At 48.6% G+C, this 26,538-nt stretch overlaps 1 protein-coding gene across 1 annotated transcript; it reads right to left on the reverse strand.

The window, feature by feature from the left end:
* Nucleotides 1-292: 292 nt before the first annotated feature.
* Nucleotides 293-18,656, reverse strand: HAPLN1 (hyaluronan and proteoglycan link protein 1). The gene is made up of 4 exons (XM_040985888.1): nt 18,557-18,656; nt 7,502-7,873; nt 2,486-2,788; nt 293-582 (listed from the first exon to the last, which is right to left on the reverse strand). The coding sequence occupies exons 1-4, from the start codon at nt 18,654-18,656 to the stop codon at nt 293-295; spliced, it is 1,065 nt and encodes a 354-aa protein (XP_040841822.1).
* Between the last annotated feature and the right edge of the window lie 7,882 nt (nt 18,657-26,538).

The following is a 26,538-nucleotide window of genomic DNA, read 5'->3' on the forward strand; positions in this document are numbered from 1 at the left end:
TGGCCCGTCTGGGAGCGGGCACTCTGCAGGGACCATGCGGCTTCAGCGGTTCGGCGCTAAAGCCGCCTTCTGTGTAGCGCTTCCCTCAACATTATATTAATTTATAATATATATCGAATGATAGCTTTACAAAAACAAATTAATGAATTGGTCTTTATGAAATGACTCTTTACAGTAAGTTAAAAAAAAAAGGGTTATCACAGTTTTGGTAACTTGCAGGAGTTCATATGGAAAAGAACCTTTCACATGTTCTTGATGACTTGCCAGCTGCCATCTGGCCACCGGAGCACCCTCAGTTGTAGGATCGGAAGCAGTAGACACCATACAGCTTATGCTTTTTGTCTGGGAAGCCCACGAAGCGCACGGCCGCCTCGGTGGGGCTGCAGCGCCGTCGGGGCCTGGAGATGGGGTAGCGCACGCTGCCGTCGGCCAGCCAGCCCGCGTCGCAGCGGTCGTACCCCAGCAGCTTCCAGGCAGCGAAGAGCTGGCCCACTTTGGCGATCTGAGCACCATCATGGCGACAAGCCTGCACGGCTTCGTCGTAGGTCAGCTTGGTAGGGTGGATCAGGTAGTAAAATCGGCCTGTGGACAGAAGGACAGAGGGTCATCGGGCTTGTGGGCCGCACGGAGGAAGCCAGGAGCGGAAGCCGCTCTCCAGCAAGCTGGGGGTACCGGCAAGCACCCCTGAAGCTTGCGGAAGGTGGGGATGCCAATTCAGCAGAGGCCCCCATTCAGGCGGGTGTTTCCCGTGCCTGTTAGTGTGTGTGCAGATGTGGGAAATGCCAGATGCAAATTCAGTTGGCTAATTAGCGACTGAAAAGCCCCTCTGTGGCCCTGGGAGACAGAATTCTCCCGTGAAAGCAAGAGCTATTGAAATTCCAGCTCTAGGAGGCTGGGTCCCAGTACAAGTTTCTGGAGAGGCAAAATTTGAATGTGAAAGGATCAAAAAAAAAGTGCCTGACATAAAAGTCCATTCACAAAAAAAAAAAAAAAAAAAAATCAGAAGCACTCAAGTCCTTTTCATCACAGGTATCAATAAGGCATTATTCTCACTCAAAGCTACAGCTGAAATGCAGGGAGTCACTCGCCACCAATCAAACGGGCCCAGAATGACCATCCAGTGTGCCTTGGCTGCCGCGGCTTCTTCATGGCTGGCTACTTTGATCTGCGGGAGCCCTGGCATCTCACCACTTGTTGAGTGCACGGGAAAGACGGGTTTGTCACCACCACTTCCCAGACGGTGCTAACTGCTGGGCTTCCTGCCGCATGAATCAGAACATCCACACCAGGAAGCTAGGCTCTGTCGGGGTTGGAGGTCAAGGAGCAGCAGGTAACCCCTCCTCTCTTACTAAACAGCCCATTAAAGCACAAAGCATTGCTTGCCACTTCTCTGCACACCGAGGTGTGATGAGGGCAAAGGGGTCAGGTCCATGGACAGGTTGGCTCAGGGTCCTGGTGCGTAAATGGGGTGGTGCTAAGCAGGGCCTGGTGCTGTGTGCGGCTGGTCCCATGCCAACATTGCCAAGCCGTGGTGAGTAGTTCTAATGCAGATCTCATTGCCAGCAGAGCCCCCCCACCCAAAAAGAAAAATTTACAAAGTTTCGCTAAAGCCTGTCCTCTGTGATCTAAGCTCTCAAACAGGAGTGGGGCTTGTGGCCTGTGAGCCCCACTGGCTCACACAAGGGCTGGCTTCAAGGTTCTTAATCATTTTTGAGCAAAAAATTATTATCCTTTCTTTTCTTTCCTTGCTTTGCATCTGGCAGAGATGCAGGCTCGCAGAAAGAGCCATCCTCTGCTGGTTCACTCGCCAAACGCTTGTAACAGCCAGGGCTTTGCCAGGCAGAGGTTGGAAGTCAGGAGCTGCAGTCAGGCTCGTGGGAGGCGGGTGGCAAGGCCATGACCTGCTGCCTCCTGCAGCGTGCCAGGCAGAGAGAGCTAGAACGTAGAGCACAGCCAGGGCTAGAACCCAGGCCGGTGTGTTCACACCAGGCCAGAATGGCCACCGTCACATCTGTTGCTGGGCAAATCACGCCTCTGGTCCTGGGTGGAAGGCCAGAGCTGGAGTCACAGCAGGCTGATACAATGTTTCCCTCTGCTGGCGTTTCCTTGCTCACTCGCTCTCTTATCCTGAGCTTTGCTCATCATCTTTGATGAGAGGGAAAGGGAGACACGGCAGGCAGGCATCCTTACTTCCCCAAGGAGCCGCATGTCCCACGCAGCACAGCGCGGCAGAATTGGCTGCAGCACAAAGACTGCAGAGCCCGCAACAGTAAACGCACATTTCATAATCAAAAGTGCATGCGGCGGAACCCAGGCGTACTGCAGGTCTGCTCGGCTCACGGGTATCTCAGGTAGGATGCTCATGAGTGTTTTACATCTTCGAACTACAGCAACACTTCAAAGGTCTTTAAATTTTTTTTTTGTCTTTATACAAGTAAGACGGGAATTTGGGATAGGAGAGAAGGCAGCACAGAGAACAGCTTACCATTAAAGTTGGATGTAAAACAGAAAACATCATATCTGCTTTTGTCTTTATCCCAAAACCCATAGTTCCTGACGCCGGGCACGGTGTTCTGGCCCCCGCAGGGCTCTCTGGGCTTCGTGATGGGGTACTGCACGGAGCCGTCGCTGAGCCAGCCGGCGTTGCACCAGTCCAGGCCGCCCCGCCAGGCGTCATAGAGCTGGTCGAAGGAGGCAATCATGGCGTCCTGCTCCAGGCAGGCCTGCTGCGCCTCGTGGAAATTGAGGTGGTAGCGGCCCAGGCGTGGGAAGTAGGGGAATACCACACCTGTTGGGAGGAGAGGGCAAGGGGTCAGTCGTGTCCAAGAAAGCAGCTCAGAGCCAAGCCTCCAGGACGCCAGTGATGAGGGAGCAGTGGCCGGTGGCTCGGCCAGTGATGAGGGAGCAGTGGCCGGTGGCTCGGCCAGTGATGAGGGAGCAGTGGCCGGTGGCTCAGCCAGTGATGAGGGAGCAGTGGGTGGTGGCTCGGCCAGTGATGAGGGAGCAGTGGCCGGTGGCTCGGCCAGTGATGAGGGAGCAGTGGCCGGTGGCTCGGCCAGTGATGAGGGAGCAGTGGCCGGTGGCTCGGCCAGTGATGAGGGAGCAGTGGGTGGTGGCTCGGCCAGTGATGAGGGAGCAGTGGCCGGTGGCTCGGCCAGTGATGAGGGAGCAGTGGGTGGTGGCTCGGCTGGCAGCTCCGAGCGCCCTCCCTCCCAACCAGTCCTGGGTGTGCTGACTTCTGAAAAGTCAGAGGCCTCAGAGCCCTCCTTCCTGAAGATGAAGGTGTGAACAGATGTTAATGTCCCAGTAACCCTCCCTGACAACTTCCTTCATTAGCTCCTGGTAACTTACTTAATCATCGTTCCTGCAATTAACTTTATATCTGTTTTAAATGTATAAGGACATGATTCAAATGAAAATCTAGAACTCCTTCATCTGTGCTCCTGGCAAATGGTCAGCATTTGTCCCCTACAAAGGTCCCTTCGTGGAAGTTACATGCTTCCGCAGAGCAGCTCGTTTCCTATCACAAAAGTCTAGACAGCAGTGCACACTTCCGTAACGAGCTCTGTGGCTCTTCTGTCTCAATTGAAAAAGAAAGATTCGAAAAGCAGCATCGCAGAATGAGAGAAGTCAGAGAGAGTGAGAGAGAGAGACCTTCGGTCCACTGGGTCACTCCGCACCCTGTCTGACTCTAACAGGCCAGAGCTGGGAGACTGGGACTCCATCCTGGTCTCCTCGTGGGTGGCAGAGGCCCAGGTCCCTGCTCCAGCTTCCTCCTTCCTGGGATTTGCATCAGCAGGGAGCTGGAACTTGGACTGATACTCGCAAGAGATGCTGACATCGCGGTGGCAGCTTAACCCATTAGGCCACACTGCCAGCCCCATCGGTTTCAAATTTCAGTGGAGCCCTTAATATTATTCTCTTGCTTTGCATCCTTGCACAGTACAACTAACATAAGGCTCTTCATTTAAAAATATTTCCATTACTATTTTTTTTCCTCTTCCATAATATATATTGCAAACTGAAATTCATATTTTTAAAAACATTCTTAGAACAAAATGCTTCCCTACACTTGGCTGACTTAACTGAGTACCAAGTAAACATCTAATGGACTATTTTGGAGGACAGAATTCCCTGGTCAGTGTAAACAGTGCGAGCTGGCATGGGACACTGGATGTAGGGATTTCCAGATCAAAAAACAGAGTTGTATCATCTGCTGAAGGCAAAGGTTTCAAAGAATCTCGCCCCTAGTGAACAGAACATAGCATGACTGGTGTAAGGCTCGTGTAGCTTTTGTATTTACTCGAAGCCTGTCCCACTGACACAGTAACTTGGGGGGTTATGCCCCACATGCAGTGTCAGGGGCCTCCCAGCCCTTCTGGATGATGGACTATTCCCTTAACAGCACCAAGTTATTTTCTTGTACGAGCTGCCCCGGAAGCCTCTTCAAAAGCAGACTCAAGGCGAGTGGTGTACCCTGAAGGCCTCTTGCAGGACACGTTGGTCCCTTGAGGGCAGTCCAGCTGGCACCCTCAACTAGGGGCAGGGATCCAAGGAGGCTTCCTGATCTCCTCCTGCCTTCTCAGGTTCTTGGCCAAGGGATCTGTAAGCTGAACCAGAGCCCAACGGGAGAAGCTGTGGCGAGGGGGCAGGATTGCCTGGGGAGGGGTCTGTTTGGGGAGGACTCCTACAGGCTCTCAGGAAGCAGGCCAGCAAGAGAAGCTCAGCAGGGTGCCAGGCCTGGGTCCCCTCCCAACCTTTCATCCTTTCTCCTTAGCATCCCCAAGAATGTAATGAAAGGGAACTACTTCATCCCAGAGCAGCTCTCTGCCTTGGGATGTAACCTGCAAGTCCACTTGGCACTTGGAGGGCTGTTGCACACCATCCAGGTTAACTTCCGTTTCCCAGGGGGTCCCAGGAACTAGAGACTACCCTGAGTCATGACAACCTCAAAGATATTCCGGTCAAGCTTTGTGCGTCTCAGTGAGATTCTAATGAGACCAAGGTGGCTTTATCTGCACACGGCTTGCTGCTTGCTGGGTGCAGTGTCCAGCAGTGGGATCAGCTGCTCAGAGGCTCTGGCTGCATCCGAGATTCTCCGAGAATCCTGTATTCCTACAGCCCTCCCCAACTCCAGCGGAGAGGAGCCTCTCATAGTATTTACAAATAACCAACAGGATCAAGTATGATGGCTAGCCCATGACCCTCTTTAAAGCTGGGTCATAACATATGGGGATGTACTCTGCTGATCAAATGTTTGAATCTGGTTGCAGAAAGTTCAAACTCTGTTTAGCCTATGCTTTGGTCACCATCGGTCTTAAATCAGCTGGGCTGGCATGCGGTTGTCCTCCTTGTTCCCTCTTTTTGGCATGCAGGAATTTCTTTCTCTTACCTGGGACATCTTATCTCCTGCCTTTCTTGTTCTTGGAAAGGTTCATCCCCCACACCCACACTGCAGGAGTCATTTCTGTATTTGCAAATGTATACCCGTACGGAGGACATTGATTCCTGTGTAACACTAGAACTGGACTCCCTACAACAGACCGTAATTAGCAGGTGAAAACTGGTAGGTTTCAAATATTTACCAAATGGGGTTCCAGCTGTACTGCAGGTGCTCTGGGAACACTGAAGGGGGGTGTTGGACAGTTCTCTAGGGCATGCTAGTTAATGCACTAACCAAAGGACAGTCAGGCAATCATTTCCAAATGATTTGGGAAGCCTTTCATTTCTGAAGCCTGTAACTGCAAGAGCTCTACCTTTCCCTGCCTTCTATTTTGTCTCACAATTTTTCCTTTGTGTGACTTTCCAGATTATAGTGGGTAAGCTTAGATTTGACCCATTTCCCTTGGTTATGTTGGGAGTACTAGCTCATAGTCTGCCACGATGCCTTAGGAAAGGTGTGTTCTCAGTTACAGAACAGTCACTGGAAAGCAGCAGGAGACATGGTGCATGTGATTATAGCAATTGGTGATGTCAGTGCGTTCTGACTCTGTTAATGGTCATAGACTCTTTAATGGTCTGTAAGATTCTTAAAAGAACAAAGTCTTGCAATTCTTTGTATCCCATGGCACTCAAGCAGCACCTGTAAAAATACTGAGCAATTGTTGTCTTGGACCACATCCACTCAGCTCCTATGCATCATCCACGTTGGGAAGTGTTCCCGAAGCAAGGAGAATGTGAAGATTTGGGATGGTTCAGGCTTAGTCAAGACACAGTTGTACTTTCTTCCCTCCCCCCCAGTTCCCTTTACTTCTGTTGTACCTTGAAGCAAGTTCTAGTTTAACTCTACGGATCGTTGTAGAGTTCACATGCAAAACTGATTTTCACACCATGAAGAGCAGATTTCACATTCAAAGCCAGCACCTAGCAATGGTATCCAGTCAGAATGTAGAAATCTGATTTTCATCATATTTGCTTTTGTGATTTCTTTCTACTTCTGGCAAATTATACTGGCTTCTGTTTAAAATTTCACTTTAAATATAAATCTTGGGAGACTGTAAATATTGGGTCCAAATCATTTATGTTTAGGAAACATGATGATATGTAAACTCAGTAGCAAGTAGCTTAACACTAACTCATATTTCCTAAATGAAGACATACCGTGAACTTGGGTGAGCTGCCTCAGTTATAGAACTCATCCTGCAGACTGCAGGAATGTTAGGCCTGTGGAATCCCCCGGTCTGGCCCATGAAGGTAACCACAAGTGGGACTCAAAACCCAGTACATTTAGAGCAGGAGAATCTTCAAGGTGATAATCTCATATGGTTACCTGAATGTTATCAATATCCAGATGGCCACAAAGAGAGAGGATTTGTCTCTCCTCCTAGAGGATGAGCACCAGACGGAGGAGAGGAAGAGCCGTGAGGACACTGTCCACAGAGGACACTGTCCAGTGGCACAGCTACAACAAACTGTTGGACCTACTCAATGTAAGCCACACGCAAGAGACAAAATTCCACCGCCTCCCCCAAAATGCCTTGACTGCTGTGCAATGTCCAAGCACTTTGGGTCACTGGGGAAAAATACAACACATTTACATGAATCCAGAGGTGACTTCCTTCACATTAGTTTTACAGAATACAATTACATGCATTTTAGTTAGCAGCTGTCTTTTATAAGACTTGCTATTATTTTGTAACCAAAATAATTTTAGAAACAGAATAAAGAATCCAATCTGAATTTCCTCCGTAACCATATAATGAGATTTAAAACAGAAATAGCGTAAGGCAGTTTCTGAAAGTGATGAATTCGGCTTCAGTGCGTGTGTCTCAAGATTGCAAACAGTTTCAGGTTTGAGCAGGAGTGTTACACGCACCTTACAAACACAAAAGCTGGAATCATGGGCCAACGGTAAAACAGGAAAGAATCCAAAGCAGGCTGTAGCGGACTTATGGTCTGTCACATTATTACTATGGCAACCCCTGGATGTCATCCCTCACGCCAAAGAAAGAGCCATGATTAATGCTCACGCTGAAGTTCAGTGCGGCCCAGAGACACCTACCTTGTAAGTCTAACGCCACCACGGCCGTGTCGTCCTCCAACCCTTCAATCACCTCGCACTTGTATCTCCCGTAATCCTCCAAGGTGAGGCCAGTGATGACCAGGGACGCGTCGTTCTCACTGCCACCCTTCAGGAACACCCTGCCTTGGTAGCCCCCGTAGGTTTTCTTGTGGTATCCCATGGACACAAAGACATCCACTTCCTTGAGGTAATCTGAAGTTAGCTTGGTCCACTTAATTCGGATCTTGTGCAGTCCTGAGCCGAAGGCTGTCGGGTCTCGGTAGAATTTACACGGCAGCGTGACATTGCCACCACGGTGTGAGAATACCTTGGCCTGTTCCGCTTCCACCAGGAGACGGGGACCGTCCTCCGCTACAATTCAAGAAAGAAGAATCATGAGGGTGCTTTCAGGGGTTTTCTAGAAAATGCAGTGTGTTGCTGTTACAGGCCGTCCGGCTCAGGATAACTTTGGGCGACAGTGTCCTCCGCCTAGCCATGGAGAAAGGCAGTCCAGGGCCCAGACAGTGTGGAAGGCGGTCGTACCTTCCAAGCCAATGAGGTTGGGGGTGGGAAGGGGAGGGCAGGAAATGCATTGTTGCATTGTTGTATTACAATCACTAGAAGTATTGGAGACAATTGCTATAGTTACCTGAAGGGCAGTATGTAGTTACGTCATGTTTTATACGTAATATCAAACATGTAGGAACAAGACCACGAGAAATGGCAGGGTTCTATGAGTGTTTCATTGAGACAAACCAGAAAGTTTCAGGGTGTGAAATGCCCTGCTGAGTTGTCTCATCCCAGGCTGTGCTGCACTTGCAGGAAGAGGATCAAGTGCTTGATGTTTGACTGCTGACAGCATCTTTCTACTGCATGTTCTGGCCTGACCCATGTTCCCTTACTCCCTTAAACGTCCGTCCATAGGCTCTCCCCTTGCTTTCTGCTTTGGTGTGCTTGTGGTTCTCTCCCTGGGCCTTGTCCTGCCCTGCCCTCTCGGCTTCCTCCCCTCTCCTCCAAGGACTGCATTGCTTCCTCAGGAGGACCGCAGGGATCCTGGTCTGCCAAGTCAGCAGTGCAGCCTCTTACAGACAGCCAGCTGGGACGCTCAGATCTCAGCTTTCTCTGGGATTCCCCCAGGCTGGCGCATGGTGCTTCTGCCCTTGACAAACTCCGTCAAGGATGGGGCATAAGAAATGGACACCTGCACCTGCCGGTCCACACATGGCTCTTTTCCTTTGTGACACTCTGCAGGCCTCTGCCTGAGGCCAAGACTATGGACTAATCGTTGGCCAGGAGACATTTAAGCTGCCACAAAGACAAGGCTGAGCAGCCACCCACCATGAGGCTGACTTCAAGACTCAGGGAAACAGTGGCATGCAAGAGTCTGACGTCAACATAGGAAGTGCTGTGGAAACAGACCCACTATTTATCTCTGTCGTGCAGCCATCAGAATTAATATTTAAAAGCAAGCATATCATTAATAAGTGAGTCATCATCTTCCACAACTGAAAGGGTTCACCAAACCATTAGTGGACTCATTTCAACAGATAATGAAACCAGAGGAGAATGGCTTCATTTAATATTTGGTTAAAACTAATCACAAATCCAGGTCATTATGCATTTCACTTATGATCCATTCTTTATTGAAGCGCAGAGAATCTTGAGAGATGAAAGAATTAATCCAACTCTACCCTACATACCCTTGAGTGACTGTATTCAAGTTCTACCTAAACCCTGGTGGAGCAGGAGGAAGGGTGGTGCTGTGACCACTGGGCCAGGATGCCAGGGGGCACTGGCGGACCTACTCTGCTTCCAGTGTTTTGGCCAGGGTGTCATCTGGGAGCAGAACTTGTCCAGGCTGGGATGGACGTGATTTTAGATTCATTTCATGATCCTTCTAAGTTGTTTCAGGTCGAAGGAAGGAGAGTTTGGAACATGGGCTTTGGCATGGCACAGACCTGGTCTAGGGCACCTTCTGCATTCACTGATGCTGCAGCCACTGGCAAGGTGTGCAACCACATAGCTCCAGTTTCCCTTTATGGGCATTGGGGGAAGTGACTCTCCCACATGCAGCTGACCTAACGCATGGGTACCCTCGTTGTTCATTGACCCCTCCACACAGGCTTCACACACTGTTTCTCAAATATGATTGCTGCAACACTGAGCACAACTTTGGTAAATACTGCAACATTTACAGTCTGATTTCTAAAGTTTTGAACCTTGTGCAGTGAAAAACACATCAGGCACCATCTGTGTTATAGAAGAGACTGGGACATTCGTGTGGCTGGCAGTAATTGTAGGCTGTTCCACCATGAACACAGGGTCTGAATGCCTTATCAGTGGAAGAGCTAAAGCAAAGATGGAAACTAAGACTTCCAGCCTCCCCTGTAGTTAAGTGCAAATTGAACTGTCATCTTGTAGCCGTGCACCCCACCCCAACTTCTACCCCAGCGTTGTCAGTAGAGGAGGAATCCTATGATATTAAAAGCTGAGCAACACAAATCCACTGACTTTATGCAGAGTATGTTTTCTATTTCCTTCCTTGGTGGTGGAGGCAGAGCAGTTGTTGAAGTAACAGATGCCAGATGTCCCTGGCTAGACTTGAAAGAATCTCAGGAATGATGTGTAACGTAGGAAGTGACTTACAGACATTCACGCTCACGGATGTGGCCTTAAGAACGATGGTTTTCGTTTGTGCACCTGCTTCCAGCAGTCACACAAACTATAGACTAGAGAGCTCTGACTGCTGCTGGAGAGAGTGGTCAGTGGTGGAACAAGACCAGCGTGCACAAATGAGCCCTGGCCAAGGAGCCTGGAGTCTGCATGCAGGCTCCGCTTTGGTTTAGCTGGTAGATTCTGGCAAGTCCACGTCATGAGAAGGGTGAACTTCAGCTTCTTGGGGTGTGCATTTGGCTTGAAGGGGAAGATACTTGAATCTCACATTGGATGTACGTGGGTTTGAGTCCCAGCTGATGGTTCTAACTCCAGCTTCTGGCTACTAGGCACCTTGGAAGGCAGCCATGGGGGCTGGGCTGGGTCCCTGCCACTTACATGTGACACCTACACTGACCTCCTGCCTCCCTTCTTGAAGCCCAGCACTGGCTTTTTAGAAGCAGTGGACAATGCACTGATGGCACTGATGGATCAGAGGTGGTTGGCATCTTTCTCTCTCTGCCCCTTAAGGAAAGACTCCCATCAGGCCTTGTGCCATAGGCTGTCATCGTAGATATCAGATGGAAAACACACTGAGCTGAAGGAGAGGAGAAAGGAAAGACAAAGCAGAAAGGGGGCCTGGAGCAAGGCTGAGAAGTTCTGTACTTTGAGAGTAAGCTTGAGTCTAATCACTGCATTTAAAAATGTGTATCCGCTTAAAATTAAAACTGTGATTAAATAAAGACATACACCTTGACCATCTGGCTCAGTGTTGCCCATTTTGTAAAATGGAAGAATAAATAACACTGGGCAGCACCACGCATGATCATCTGCCTTTTCCTTTCGTGCACTAAGGTCGCGCGTGAAGATGGTGGTTGCTTGTGTCCGTAAGGGGAGCTGTATGTTCAGAATGCAAGACTGGAGAGATGAGATATGCATCGAGGGACTGGCTTTGTAAAATGTGCGGTTTATAAGAAACGTTCCTCTCTCCATCTGTGAGAGTCGCCAACAGGGGCTTGCACGATCCGATGCCCTTCAGGGCGTAGAGGTGTCTCCAGGGGAGAGGGGATGGCCTGCTGGGAGGCCTGCTGGACCTTGCAAAACTGCTAGATGGGTTTCTGCTGTGAGGTCCTGAGGGCATCATTTGCTTTCACCAACTAACAAATGTAATGGCTAAAGAGTTGGTCCTTGCTCTGGAATTCAGAGAAAGTCATCTAGATTGCAAAACATTACAGAAAAAACAATATAAAATATGATTTCAGACTACGGTCTATTGTTCTCTTTGAAAGGTAAAGTTACAGAGAGTAGGATCAGAGAGGGAGAGAGAGAACGAACTTCTATCTGTTGGTTTGCTCCCCATATGCCTGCAATGGCCCGAGTGGGGCTAGGCTGAATCCAGCTGCCTGGAACTCCATGTGTGTCTCCCATGTGGATGATAAGGGCCCAACAACATGGTCCCCCCTACACCGCTTTCCCAAGCACACTGATGGGAAGCTGGATCAGAAACTGAGTAGCCAGGACTTAAACTAGTAGGGGCTGTTGATATTGCAGGTACTGGTTTAACCTACTGCACTGTAATACTTAGCTCCTGTTCTCAGTTCTATTAAAAATAAAATTTGGGGGAAGGGAAGTTCAAATACAAAGAAATTTGGGTAACAGGAAAAAAAGAGGAAGTTCTATAGATCCAATTTTAAATGTAATGTGGATGCGTGAGATGACCGGTGCTGACGCTGCCCTCTTTGCCTGCTGGTAGGTTGCTGACTTCTGAACAGAACAGCTATTGGAAAATCAACTTAGGATAGCTAAATAAGGTACCAAACAAGAACATCAACCATACACCCTGTGGCAAGATATGTATTTAAAAATGTGCCATTTTAACCAGCTTCAATTATGCAGTTCAGCACCATGCACTACTTGCACCATCTTGTTTGGTCATCACAGCTCTCCCAAACTCTGCTCTCCTCTCAGCAAGAATTTATGCCCATGTTCCTAATCAGCAGGCGCAGACCTCACTGCCAGCTCTCTGACAGGTCCTTTCCAAAACACTGAAAAGTCTTAAAAAAAATACTTCCTTCTCTGGCACCTGCTGTGACGTGGGGAGGTTTGCACCTGTAGGACTAACACTTTGGAAGATGTTCCTTTCTTTGTAGGCGAGCCCAAGCCTCAGGACAGCGAGGCGGGAGGGATCTGTGTCTTTCTTGCTATCGAGTGACTGGTGACATCGTGTAGTTTGTGCAGTATCAGGGCAGTACCTAGTAGGCAATAAGTGTGTGTACCTGAGGTGCACTTGAGTGCTCCCTGGAGCAGTAGACGTGAGCTTGCCCTGGTCCTCGAAACAGCTCTAAGTGAGAAACACTCTTCCCAGAGTCACAGCTTTTAAGTAGGCTGCATGATGCTGTATCGCTCGCTCAGTGTACCTGACACATTACCTTTGAATAGGATACACAATTTTAGGAAAAAAGATGCAGTGTCTCACTCATTAAACTTTATAATTAGTTTCTTGCATACTGAAGGAATCTAATTGTTTTTCCACCTGCTCACCAGGCTCAGAAGCTTTGTGCCTTAGGGCGTGAGTCTGATTGGTTGGCTTGGTCTGCAGCCAGAACCCTTCCAGGGGTCCCCTGGATCCCTGACGCCCCCTCCCTCCCTGCTCAGCCCTGTCATTCCAAAATGGGGGATGCTGACTATTCATGTAGCAGCAAAGCGGATCTGTGGCAGAAGGGAAACAAGAACTCCTTGTAGCCCTCGGACCTTACGTACTGGGAGCTGGAATCTTCTTGAATTTGTGTCTGACCAGAGGGAGGTCAGACTTTGGCATGGAGGTACCTGACCAGGTGTGCTTCTTGCCATTTGTGTGAACTTGAAAGTGTGGTTTGCTATAAACTATGCCTGAAGGGTGAGGGTAGGGAATGGATGGAAGATGGTTCCAAGCTCAGTGGTCTCTGCTCTGTCCTTCCCAGCCGACCAATCCTCAGCCTTTGCTATCACTCCCATCCTTCCCGGTGAGATCTGCATCGCCTGACGTGGCTGCCATGGCACGTTTGCTTGTATGGGCCCATGCCAACTTCCTGCCCATGCTGTGTGACAGCTAGGTGCACAGCATCAATATCTGGTGATGATTTTGGAGATGTTGATCAAGGCTGTGTACATCACTATCCAAGTTTCCTTCCAAACAATTAAAGATACATATCGTGTTTTAAGAACTTGATGGGGGAAGGACTTCTTAGGCCTTCGCCATTTAGAGTTGATCAGGGAGAACTGTCTGCTTGTATGAATGCTGGGTCGCTCTGAGGCTCTCCAAAGATCAACTAAATCCAGTTTAGAAATTCATGATTCTTGGATGGACACTGTTACTGCCCTCTCCTTTGTCATTCCCCGCTGAGGACAGACCGAAGGGTCTGTGCTCCAGGCTGCTGCTGAGCTCCCATGGGGACCATTGCCTTTCCACTGACACGACCCTTCCACTCCTCTTCTCATTGGTTTATTGGTCTAGGCCTCAGTTTCTTCACCAATAAAAAGCAGACAAGCTGCCACCATTTTAGGGTTCTTGTGTGGCTTAGATGAGGGGACACACACTGACACCTTAGCCTAGAGCCTGGCTGGCGCTGAGCACACAGGTGCTGTTGACTCTTCCATCATCGCACACACTGTTCCCTACAGCTTCCAAGGACAGTTCCTAGGAAGCTGAGTTCCTAGGGTGGCTCACCTGCAGTGGTGGATTTTGGAAGGACAGGCGCAGTGTTGCTTTGGATCCCACCTGAGAAGCCTGGAACAAAATTCTGCCAGTTTCTGTCCATGGCATCTCTCACACGCAATTGCCATCTGCATTTGCGGAGGGAATGAGTAGAAGGGAGCCCCTTTTCTCTCTCTCACAACTCAATAAAATAAAAATAAGAATCAAACTATTCAATCTACTATTTCTAAGTGTTTGGTAAATCCACGCTTTCTCTTCAGTAAGAAATAGTATAGCAATCTATTGCAGCATTAGCTGAGTCACGTTGGTACTGGAAAGCGGGGAACAATGGGAGGGCTTCCACCGAAGGGGTCTTCTGAGTCGTTGGCAGAGTTTCGAAATGTAATAGTTGACTTGTTGCGACTCCGTGGGCTGCAGCACTCGGGCTGCCCGCAAAAGCAATGGTCCTTCAGCGTGGATTTGTTGCTACTGAAAAGATGATTAAATACAGGCTATTTTAACTGAAAATGCAAAACTGCACTGTGTTAATGGATAATTTACAGAAATGACAGAATTTAGCCTTAGAAGGACTTAGCCTTCTAAATTATTCAGTCTTCCATCTAGAAACATCCTTCAGATACGCTCTTCAGACGTCAGTAGGCGATGGCAGTGTAGCAAGTGCAGATACGGAGCTCTGCACGAAGAGCTCCAGGTTGGGGACTTGGTACCCTTCCCTGGTTTCCTCCGTTGATGACCTGGGCGCTGCTTTGGCAGCACTGTCAGTAAGCTCGTGGGAGACACGTCTGTCTTTCCTCAGACGTTGGCCAGTGTTTCACACGGAGATGGCCAAGGTTCAGGAGAGGTCAGAATGAGTGGGTTTCTTCAAAGAATACCCAAGCATAAAGAGGGCCGGGATAAGGGCTAGCAATATTCATGCTAGTGCCGGAAGCAAAGTTAATGTGAAACACAGACTTTGTTGTAGTGAGTGGCCCTAGGCACACACAGATTCTGTCTGCTAGCTACCATATGTGGTAGCACTGAATCCACTGTGTCCATGCTGTCCTGTTTCCTCGGTGTCAGCACATTTGCTGAGTGGATGAGCTATCTGTGGGCATATGTACGGTAACATTCTTACATACTGACGTGCATACTTAACTCCATGTTCTTTCTCTGATATTTTATGCCCACCAATTTCTAGATAAAATTACTGTTTTAAATATGTATTTATCTAAATATAACTTGGAAAACATTTGGGAGTATTTCCTTCATTTTGTTGCACTTGGCAGTTTTATATCACGTAGTATGCCCTGTTTCTGAAAGACCGAGGCAAGACCAAGCTGACTGTGTAACAGTCTGAGTTCCAGCAGATTTTAGGTTCAGGAGAGCAATCTACGCTTGTGTAACACTTACACTCTCCCATCAGACTTCGGCTGTGTCTGTGGTTCATGGTTATACGTTATTAAGCACATGCCTTGCTTTCCATCCACTCTGTACCACCATCCCTGAATGCTGCCATGTTACATAAGGGACAGGACAGCAGTGTGGGAACACGCTGCCCAGCACACACGTGTCGGGAGTGTTGCTGCATCTGGCAGCTGTGCACCCCCGTCGAGTACAACACAGGGATGGGAGGCGGGCTGGGGTCCAACAGAATTCATTGCCCAGACTCACAGCGGGCTCACTCCCCTGCTGCTCCTCCCTCAGCATGTTAGGGTTACCCTGGATGTGGACAGAATCGATTAGGACTTAAGCAGGAGAAATAATGGAATCTTCGTCCTGGGATTTTGCAAACAGGCCCTGAACACCTGCTGGGGGCCAGTTGGCTAGTCCTTGGCCTTGATGTCCTTGTCTGTAGAATGAGCTGGATGACCTGGACTTGAGTCCTTCTGGCTTCTGGGAAGCAGGATTTCGAGTGTGCCAACAGACAGCAGGAGGCGTCTAGTTCACATTCACTCAGCGCTCTCTGCGTCTCTACCTTTGACTTTCAACAAATGATTCTTAAAAATCGAATTGCTTTATCTTTTGAGGATGATGGCAATACATTTTAGTTAATAACATAGAAAGACACAATCTTCACTTGCAAGATTTCCGCTTGTGGTGTGGGCCATGGGGCACAGCAGGTTAAGGCACTACTCGATACTCCTGCATCCCAGATCGGCGAGCCAGTTTGGGTCTTGGTGACTCTCAGTGCACCTGCGAGCTGCTGCCACCTGCTCCAGTGCTCGGGTCCGTGTCACCCACCTGGCTGCCGGCGTCAGACAGCAGCCCCCCCCAGCAGCCTCTCTTCCCAGGGAAGGACAGGATCTCCAGCTCCCTGCTCAGGAGGCACTTCCGCAGCTCCACCACACACCAGCAATAGCCCTGTGGACAAGGTTGCCTTTTGTGTGGAACCTACTTCACACACCAACAGCTTCAGAATGCAGTGAAATTCCACCAACACCTGCCTCTCCGTGAGACACTGGAGGGTTTTTATTCTACCAGCAGGAAAGTGCTTTTCACTGGAGCTGCCTTGCACAGGGAATGAAGGGACCATTTTCCTGCCTGGCCATTTGCCTTCTTTTTAAAAAGCCAGATTAACCATTGTGATGCCAGTGTCTGCACCAGCTATGCCCTTTGAAAGCTAGAGGAGGGGTGAAGTAAGACCAGCTGATGCGCAGGCAGGAGCCACAGTGCTCTCCTCCCTGGCACTGGAGACACAGACATTCAGGGAACACAGCAGAAATGCACTTTCTCAGCAGAGCGAGTTTGGCAGAATTTTGTACCACGGAGAAGAGCTGGCCCTGCTTATCAGCGCAGTTCAGCAACCTGAGCTTCAGATCAGCTACTCCATCATGGCACTCCGCATTCTCGCACTTTTTCAGACGGTTGAGTTCCCTGCCATCCCATCTGCCCAGGCCTGTTTATTAAAGCGTTCAGGGAGCAAACAGTCCCCCACTTCCCGTCAGTCACGAAGGCGCCGTGCTGTGCTGTGGGGTACATGTGTGCGGAGCAGGGGATGCCTGAAATTAGGGCCGGCCACCAAGAGGGGGTTTTGCCAAGGGACCAAGGCATTTGAAAACTCTCTGTATTGCAAGGGAGAAAAGTTATTTGGGGAAAGAAAATGAGAGTAGGTATTTGGAATAATTTCATAATAAATCCTGACACAGATCCAACTTAATCCCTAGGCCAAATCACAGCTCGGTATAAATTTTCACAAATCACATGTAGGTCTTGTAGCGCTATGACTTAAGAGCGCTGTGCGTCTTTTCGAAGCTGGCATACACTTTCTAAGAATATGAATTTACAATTAAAATGAAGTGTAGTATCAAGGCACATTTTTTTTTAAAATGGACAATGGATGCACGTTGCAGCGTATGCAAAAAGCTTTCTGACAGCTACGGTCAGCAGGCCCTCTGCCCAGCATGTGCCCAGTCCCTGGGGAGGGGGCTGCTGGAGAAGCAGGTGCCTCTTCCTGAGTTAACTTGAGGCTGACTTTCAGAGTAATTTCTGTTTTCACAATAGCATGTCCAGGCTCAGGTGCAATGGTTTAGCTAAACATGTGTGAGCTCGTGACAACCACAGTCCAAGTTCATGTTGTATTGGAGTGAAAAAGTGAACACTGGCGTATTGGTCCCAATGACTAGGTGTTATTGTTTCAGCTGACTTGAATTCTGTGACTAGAAGTTAAAATGCAGTTCTTCATTAGAAAGCTCTGTAAATAGCACCTTAGGAGAACACATTTCATTCTTCTGTATACATTAAAAAGCAGCTGAATCAAGCACAGCATGCACAGTACAACTTACTTTATAATTTCCTTCCATGATTTCACAGTCGAAAAAATAAATTTGCTGGGAGCAGAAGTAATTGAAAGATGTGTCTAAAATCGCTGGACAAATCCAGTGCCGTTTTACTAGTCACCCATGACAAGGACGCTCGGCCCGTTTCCCACAATGACTTGCCCTTCGTAAGCCACACCACCCAGCGAATGCCATCTTCTGAGACTATACTTTTGACCTTGAAGACGGAACTTTTTATGTCTCTGCAAACTTTCCAATGCCTCTGGTCCCCCTAGTGAGTTGGTCTAAAGCTGATAGCATCAGTTGAGGAAGCCCTGCAGTTCTCACTTTAATGACTCAGCATTCAAGGGCAAGGGGACACGCTTCAGCTCTCTTAGAATTGGATTTTCTTATTGCATAAGTCCCTTAGCTTGCTTCCTGCAGGCTGTCCCTCCTCTGGAGCCGGGTGCAGGAAGCAGCTGCATCACACTGCAGCTCAAATCTGCCTGCTGCACTCGGGGCTCAGGACTCAGCTGAGCTGGCAGAAATCCGCAGAGGCAAGGCAGCCTGCTCTGTGCCAACTAGAGTTTTGCTGAAAGAGCTGAGACTAGGGTAAGTTACTTCTTCCTGGACCAGGATCATTGGATTTTCACTTGATTTGCATCCTTAATGATTATTCAGTTCCTCTAACAGAATGACCTTTACAAAATTTTGCTTTCTATTTTTCCCTCCGCCTGGCATTGAATTCAATTCTGTGCACCCCCCTTCTACTGAAGGGGAGCAACTGTCCTACACCAGTTCACTGCAGCCGGACATTCCCAAGCCGACTGTAACATAACAGTGTTCAGAAAGTCAGGGAGAGCAGAAGGGCAGAGGGAGAGGCAGCACAGCAGAGCCATCGCCAAGTCTCAGCCCGGCATCTCTGCTCCCAGGCTCACGGCACGGACCACCTTTGCTAAGAGGCTGTTCTCTTACCTTGTATGTGAATCACTCTGTCCCGACCCAGGGTGTACTTGTCCGACAGATGGTCAGCCCAGCAGATGGAAGTCAGCACCAGAAGGAGTAAAGCCTTCATCCTCACAGCTCCCAGAGTCTTCCTCACTGCAAAAGCATGGCACACAGAAAGACGCGTGAGCCAGCCAGCCAGCCGGAGCGTTGCACTGCACGACACCTTACCGCCTTAGCATCAGAGAATGGGTCTGTATAACACTTAACCCAATCTGCTCGGGGAGTTCCTGCAGCCGCCTCGGAGAGCCAGCTTTGAAGGATGCCGGTCCCCCTGCTGCAGCCAGAGTCCAAACAGTGTTTAACTCTGTCTGTGCAGAGGCGTAAATCCTGAAGTTTCAAACAGTGTGGTTTCAGCAATACGGAGTCGCAGCAAGTTCCAGAGACGCGTGGCAAGGACATTGCTGGACACTTCAAAACGTGAAACCTCCCAAGTTGAGCAGAGCAGTAGGAATATTTATCATCTAAATTAGGAACTGGATTTTAAACCGTGGCAAATAAGGAATTTCTGCATGAACCCTGCCACCATCATCATTCATTGTACATGTGCCTTCCCTAAGCAGGTTAGATTTGCTTGTTCTAAAGGGAGAACCACACACACACACACACACACACACACACAGCCTAATTCAGCAGAAACAGCTCACCGTTGCATTCACTTACCATCTTACACACCGTGTGATCTATGTAAGTAGTTGCAAATTCGGGACAAACTAGGTTGGACTTGCGCATGCAGCCTCCGCACTCATCCTCATTGATTTTTCATTCATTGCAACCCAGCTTGCTGACGCACCTACGCAGCGTGCCAGGTGGGGTCTCCACAGTCGGCAGAGCCAGGACTGCAGGGGCCAGGCCTGCCAGCCCAGCAGGGCAATTAGGCAAATGAGGAGCCAAAGGAGATGCCCCAGAAGGAGCACCAGGCAGGGGCACCCGCTGCTTGTGATGTGTCAGAGGTCGGCTTGTGAGGGAGGACACGAGCTCCCTACCCCCAGAACTCCGCTGTCTGCAGCATTTGCCTGGAAGAACTTGCCACAAAGTGAGAGCTGGTCCTGCGGCACGCACAGTGGCCTAATGGCCCTGGCTATTTTAAAAACGGAGATGGCAACGCCTGACCCCTGAGCGTTCCTGGAGGCTCTTGCAGGCGGGCAGGGGGTGGCCGAGCCTGGCACACTTGTTCATGAACCTTCTCCCAGTCTTTCCTGGGACTGAAGCAGCCATGGCAGCTTCCCCTCCATAAATCTGCATTGCTGTGTTACGTATGCCTTCAGTCCTTAGATACATAAAGGTATATTTATTTGAAAGACAGAGAGAGAAAGAGGCAGAGAGGGAGATCTTCCATTTACTGGTTCACAAGCACATGGCCACAACATTGTGGCTAAGGCTTCACCTGGCTGTCCCCTGTGGGTGGCAGGGGCCCATGGACTTGGGCTATCTGTTGCTGCTTTCCCAAGCACATGGGACTTGAACTGGCACCCGCATGAGACTCCAGCCCTGCAGGCAGGGGCTTCACCTGCTGCTCCACAATACTGACCCCAGAAGTGTCCTCGCGCCCAGCAGAGCGTGCACAATGATCCCGTAGTGACAGCGTCTGTGTCCTACTTTCCGGCATCAAGTGAGCCCGTCTCCCCTCAACGCCTGGTGCGTCAGCTGTAAATGTATGGTTTTGGAGATAAGGGAAAGCTAGGGGAATTTCACTGGACCCCAAGTTCATGCTGTCCATTTGTGGGCAGTGCCTACATTGAGGTTCCTGCTGCCCTGATGTTACAGGCAATTAGCTTCCATGAAAGCAAAACGTGCATCGCTGTGAGAGGCAGTCCGTAGGAATATGATTGTGGAGTTGGCTTTGGGGCTGATGGAAGCTTCGTACCCAAGACCAAAGTCTACCAGTCTGAAGGAAATGCAGATCTACTGTACTAATGCCAACAGTCTAATTCTGGAGTGTTGCTTAAGCACCTGCTGTGGCACAGCTGCCATCAACGGTGACAGGGGATGGAGACCCAGAGGACGGTGTGCTTGCTCCCTGAGCTGCTGTCGCCTTCTGGGCTCTGACCTTGAAACTTTGTCCACTTGGTCATTTCCCAGCAGGTGCAGTGAGGAGCTGGGGGTCTGGCAGCCTCACGCTTCCGAGTGCCCTCTCAGCCCACGTTATCGGTGCCCACAGGCCCCCAGGAATGCTGCCTGCGTTCTTCTGCCACTGCTCCAACATCATGCAGACTTCACCCTCAGAGTCACAGGGGTCATCTCTTCAGTCCCAGGACAGGTTTGAAGTTCAAGTCGGAAACCATCCTCGCTGCAGAACCCAGTGCTGAAGGATGGAGATTAAATCAGACCTCTGAGAAGGACTGAGACGCCCACAGTGCTGGGACGTTTACCCGAGTTTTTGCATGGAGGCTGGTGAAAATATGAAATAAACCAGGTTGCAATTAGACACACTGTATTCCTAATGTAGGGGGATGTGGAACAAGGATGGCGGACACTCTCAGACTGGTTCGGATTGTCCTGGATATGGACGGACAACAGTGAAGTGAATCTCCTCTTTACCTAAGCTCTAAGGTACGCTGCACACCACAGGGCAGAATACAGCACTGCTGGGGATGCGCTCAGCGCTCCAGGGAACCCGCGATTCAAAGGAAAACAACAAAAGCAAGGTTGCTCCATTGGAGAACCCTGACAGTCCAGAGAGAAAAGCTGCCGGGTGACTACAGCGCCCTCCTCTGGCGGCATCTGCGTAATGCACGTGCTGCAGAGGCCAGCAAGTTCTTGTGATGCCCAGCAGGTGCAGGGTCCCAAGGCTCTGGCCGTCCTTGTCTGCTTTCCCAGGCCACGTGCAGGGAGCAGGATAGGAAGTGGGGCAGCCGGGACACGAACCAGCATCCATATGGGATCCTGTCACTTGCAAGGGGAGGATTAGCCAATTGAACCATCATGCCAGGCCTCCTAGAAGGATATTTTTGCAAAAGTCTAGGGGGGCAGGGAGGAGAAGGAGCCTGGGGCAGGAATGGAAACAGGCAGGCGTCTGTGGCATGCAGGGTTTGTTACGTAAGTCATACACGCTAACGTAGGGGAACAGTCTGAGGACGCAGCCTTCTGTATTTTCTGGCCTTGTCAGTGCCTGAGGGAGGTCCACGGACACTCAGCCAGTTATATACAAACTTCTTAGGCTTGGAACAGGTTGTTTAAACACAACCACTGTATTGACTATCCTATAATTGTAGTTTCCACAATTTACTTGTGGTTTCGTCGCTAATTAAAGCTCTTAGAAATCTCAGTGAGACATGGGCTTGTGCCACACAGATGGAATATGGGAGGGTCAACTTAGGATGCTAACGCATCTCAGAGACTTGTATTTGGGACATTTTAACTCATTTTTCTGATGTTTTCTTATTCCCGTCCTTCTCCACATATCCCCTTTTCCTCTCCTTTCTCTTGCTTTTCTCTTTGGGCCGTATATGCGTTCATCACCTCCAAGTCTTGCCCATCGACTCCTCACAGCTTTGTCTGACATTTGCCAGGTCCCCGACCCTGCAAACCAGGACAGGGATTATTCAGCAGGGACATTTATAAGTTCATGGGGAAACAGCGACCCAGCCTGGGGCTATCCTGGAGATGAGGAAAGGCAGTTGTGAGTGAGGTGGGAAAATTGGGTGACATTTCATTCTAGTCCTAGCTTTATTATTGCCTCTCTCTAGCTGTAGGAGTCTGGAAGGTCATTCAACTACTTCCGGGTCAAGCTTTTACCAGCCAATGGAGGAAGTTGTCATTGAATGTCAAACTCTTCCATCAGTTGTTACACTGTATGATTTTTTTTTTTTCTAACTAGAGACACCAGGCCCTCGGATGTCCTGATACTGTGTTTTAGGATTACTCTGTTCAGCGATGAAAGTTGAAGGTTTTTGTTAAGGATGGTATTAGCAATGTCTGCTTAAGGAGCAATTTGACTCACTGCTGTTTCGGTGGCTCCCCTTTTCTGCCTGCTGCTTGGAGAGCAGGGACAGTTTGGAACACACTCAGCAAGCCTGCACTTACCCAGAGTGCATTGCTTCCGCCTCTTTTCGGCCCAGCTAAAACTGCCGTATGTGAAACACGGCCTAGCTTCCTCCAACACCAGCTTTCTGAATGGGATCTCTGGTGGTTTTATTCATTGGTTTTCTAAAACAAACATAAAACTCACTTCTGCATAAAACCTCAAGTTACATCTGGCATTTATAACATTTATAGGATTTGCCTATAGCTTCGTATAGGATATCTCTGATATATAGAAGTTATTTTGGGAATTTTGCACAACAGAAAATGCAGATTATGAAAAGACTATGCATGGATTTATATGTGTATATATATACATATATATATGTATTTATTTTTTTTTACAAAAACAAACATCCCTAATTTCATCTCCCTTAAACTAGTTAACATGGGCCAGGGCAGCCTACGAAGAACAGGCCACATGCCTTCCTATTTCTGAGTCCCTAGAAGTTTGGAGTTGCTGCGTAAACGGGTGGTGTTGACGCACAGGCTATACACTATGAAAATGTCCAACAGGGAATAGTAAGCGATTTTTTCCCCTGAAATACTAAAGGAATGTTCTAGCAATCATGAGAGTTTGGACTGCCATCCCCTTGTTACCTTGCCATCATGTACACACTCTATTATGGGCAAAAGAAAAGAAAGCAACTTTCATATACAATTACTCTTTTACATCACTTAAAATGACGTAAAAATAACTTCTGTATTGCGTAAATGTGGATAAAATTGACAAGCTGAAGGAGTACTTTCGAGTCCCATAAAAATGGGCTTAAATCTAACATATGCACATAGCTCAATGCATTCAAATGCCTTTGTTAACGGTTTTATAATTGAAACAAAAGTTTTTAAAATGTCAGAAATGGGGTTTATGTGGATAGAAACCTGATTCTGTCATCATTTTGAATTAAATTACTTTTGAAAGTCTTTCTAATTGAGCTAGCACAACAGTAGTTTAAGATTCCATTTCACTCAGGACTTTAACATCTCTGCACATCTCAGCAGCTGTCGGTTAACCACTACACTTACACTGGTTCATCTGCAAGCCAGGGTGCCATCACACAGGTGACAGCCCCAAGTTCCCCGGGCAAGTCAAACCCGAGGCTGGGCTCTCCACTGCATTCCACCAGCAAGAGTAAATTAGCGCTGCTCGGGGAGTTCGAGCAAGAATCAGGCAACCCCTCCGTTTCAGAGATGCCCTGGTTCCGAGAAGCTGCGGAATCATGCAGGTGTCTGTCCGCTCTGATTTTGTATGACATGCAACTAAGACTTTCAGGATCAGCGATTTGCTGAGGCATCTGACCATCCTAATGTGTGATTAGGAACAATAATCAATGCCCTAAAGCAAATACTTCGAGTGTAAGGAACTTCTCTCTACTTCATACTGTGCCCACCTTTTTGGCTGTCACTTTTTAAAAGTATTCTTTTCTATGATACAGTTTAATAGCTATAGGAGTTCATCCCTGCCTCCCTCCCCAATTTCCCCTTCCAATACCCCATATATCACAGGATACTATTATAGTTCTCTAGTTACTACTACAAGTTTTTCTTTCTGCTATTTGAATGTATCATGGCATGGTAGGCATAGGAAGGGCCAATCCAGCGCTGGACCGGAAAGGTGTATTTAAATGATTCATTGGGAGTAGAGACGCGCACTGTAAATCTCTCTTACTTCTTGGCATGCAGGTATCCATTGTAAAGTTTGTGTACGAGAATATGTGAATATATTTGTTTACCTATATTTGTTTATTTTACAGTTTTGTACTTTGCATAAAAGATGTCATATTGGACAGTATACACATATTTGCCCTTTTGGGACTGGCTTACTTTGCTAAGTATGACGGTTTCCAGTAGGGAGCATTTTGTTACATTTTTAATGGCTGAGTAGTATTCCACAGAGTAGGGAGCCATGGTTTCCTCGTCCGTTCCTTTGCTGGTGGAGCTCCCGGTGGGTTCATGTCTTCACTATTGTGAATCGCGCTGCTGTGAGTTAGAGGGTTCAGGTCACTCTCAAACGCAGAATTCATTTCCTTAGCATCTATTCCCAGGAGTCGGATGGCTAGGTCATATGGTAGATCAGTTATCAATTTGCTGAGCTCTTGCCAGTTTTTAAGACTCTTTCTGAGACCCTTAAACAGGTGGACTGCTGGTCCACCTACTGCACCGAGCAGGGCCTCCATTGTGACGGTCTAAGTGCTTTTTTGCGCTCAAATTCTCATTCAGAATGTCTTTCAGGAACCCATTCATTTTGAATGCGTTTTCTGTGGCCCAGAGAAACTAACATATTAATACATTCCTTAAAAATAAACAAAAGATTTCTAATTTCTAAGCAGAAAATGTTCAGATTTCAAAATGGGTTGTATAAATCTTGGCTTTGAGTTTCTCCTTTAAGACTTTTTGTGTGTGCTATTATCACAAAGAGAAATGATGAAACAATGACGAGGAAATGAAGAAAAGGGAGCCCCTAACATTCTCGGTGAGAATATAAATTAGGACAGACAGCAGGGAAACTGCGGAGGCGCGGCACGGGAGCATAAATTTAGGGCCTAATGCACGTCCTGGGTAATTGCTGCAGTGAGCGGACATCAGAGGAATAGAGCCCGCGTGTGAAGACACACCTGTAGGCCCGTGCTCACTGTCTCCCTGCTTGATCCAATGAGGACTGTGTAAGTGCCTGCCCACAAACATAAAAAGTGGGGCACAAGGGAATGCAGTCCTGCCCTTTGCAAAATCACGGATGGGACTGGAGGTCATTCTACCAAAAGAAATTAGTCAGAAACAAAGACAATTCCCAGGCGACCTCGCTCGCACGTGGGCACTACACCGCGGGTCTCATGACAGTCCGGAGCAGCACGGGCAGCCAGAGGCCATGGCCAGACGAGGCAGCGAGGCTGGGGGAAAGTCTGCCAACAGATGCTGAATGCCAGACAGGAGAAAGATGTTCTGGGGCTCCACTGCCCGGGGGGTCACTAGAGGTCAGGACAATGTACTGTACTTTTCAGAAAGGCTGGCAGAAAGGACCCCGAAGGTGTGTACCACCCAAAAATTATCAATGAGATTCATCTCTCCATTTGATTTGAACGTTACTCAATGTGCATATACTTATACACATGTACATATTAAAAGGACATCACATACTATCCCCAAAATACATACAATTTAATTATCAGAAAAAAATGTAGCTAATCACAAGTTCAATGATCAGCATAGTCATGTGCCATGCAAAGAATTTCCTGCAGGTTCCTGCCAGGTAACAGGCACACACCTTCATGATGTTACGGGAATAAGCAAAGGCATTGGACTTAGAATGCTGCCAACGCCTGCAAGCTTAACAGGCAGAACTGGCACTGGGGAAGGCGGGGACGCGTGAGCATGCTCCCTGACTCACAGAGCTCTGTGGTCCACTGCTGGCTCTGCACTGTCCCCTGCAGCGAGGCTGGGCTTCCCTGGACCTGGGCCACCAACGCTGTGGCCGAGTGTCTACCACGTAGACCCCCGTACACTTACTACCGAGGAGCACACCTTATTCAAATGTGCAAAACAATCCTATTTTCAAACAGTTACACACGTGAAACTCTAGCTCCGTATCAGTACCAGTGTCCACATCCTTGTCCCCAGGACCAATCAGAGTGGCACAGAGTCCTCACGTCGGTAGAAAGCGAACACAGCCACGCCGTGGGGGGCTCAGCACGGCTGGGACTGCATCGCCAGCATTCCTTTTTTTTCTTTTCACTCCCTGATGCACATTCTTTGAAAGTGCACTTTCTTCAATAATAAGCAAAACAAACAGAGGATGTAAAATGCATTCGAACAAGGAAAGGACCTCACACCACATCACTTGTCTATATCTCCCCAAGAGTTTCCACGTGCTGAGGTCAGTTTTGCTCTGTGGCACAGTGGGTTGGTCTGCCGCCGGGGAGGCCCGTGGCCCA

Source organism: Ochotona curzoniae, unplaced genomic scaffold (assembly GCF_017591425.1).
Source record: "Ochotona curzoniae isolate NIBS_2020 unplaced genomic scaffold, NIBS_Ocur_1.0 contig_4501, whole genome shotgun sequence".
Lineage (NCBI taxonomy): Eukaryota > Metazoa > Chordata > Mammalia > Lagomorpha > Ochotonidae > Ochotona > Ochotona curzoniae.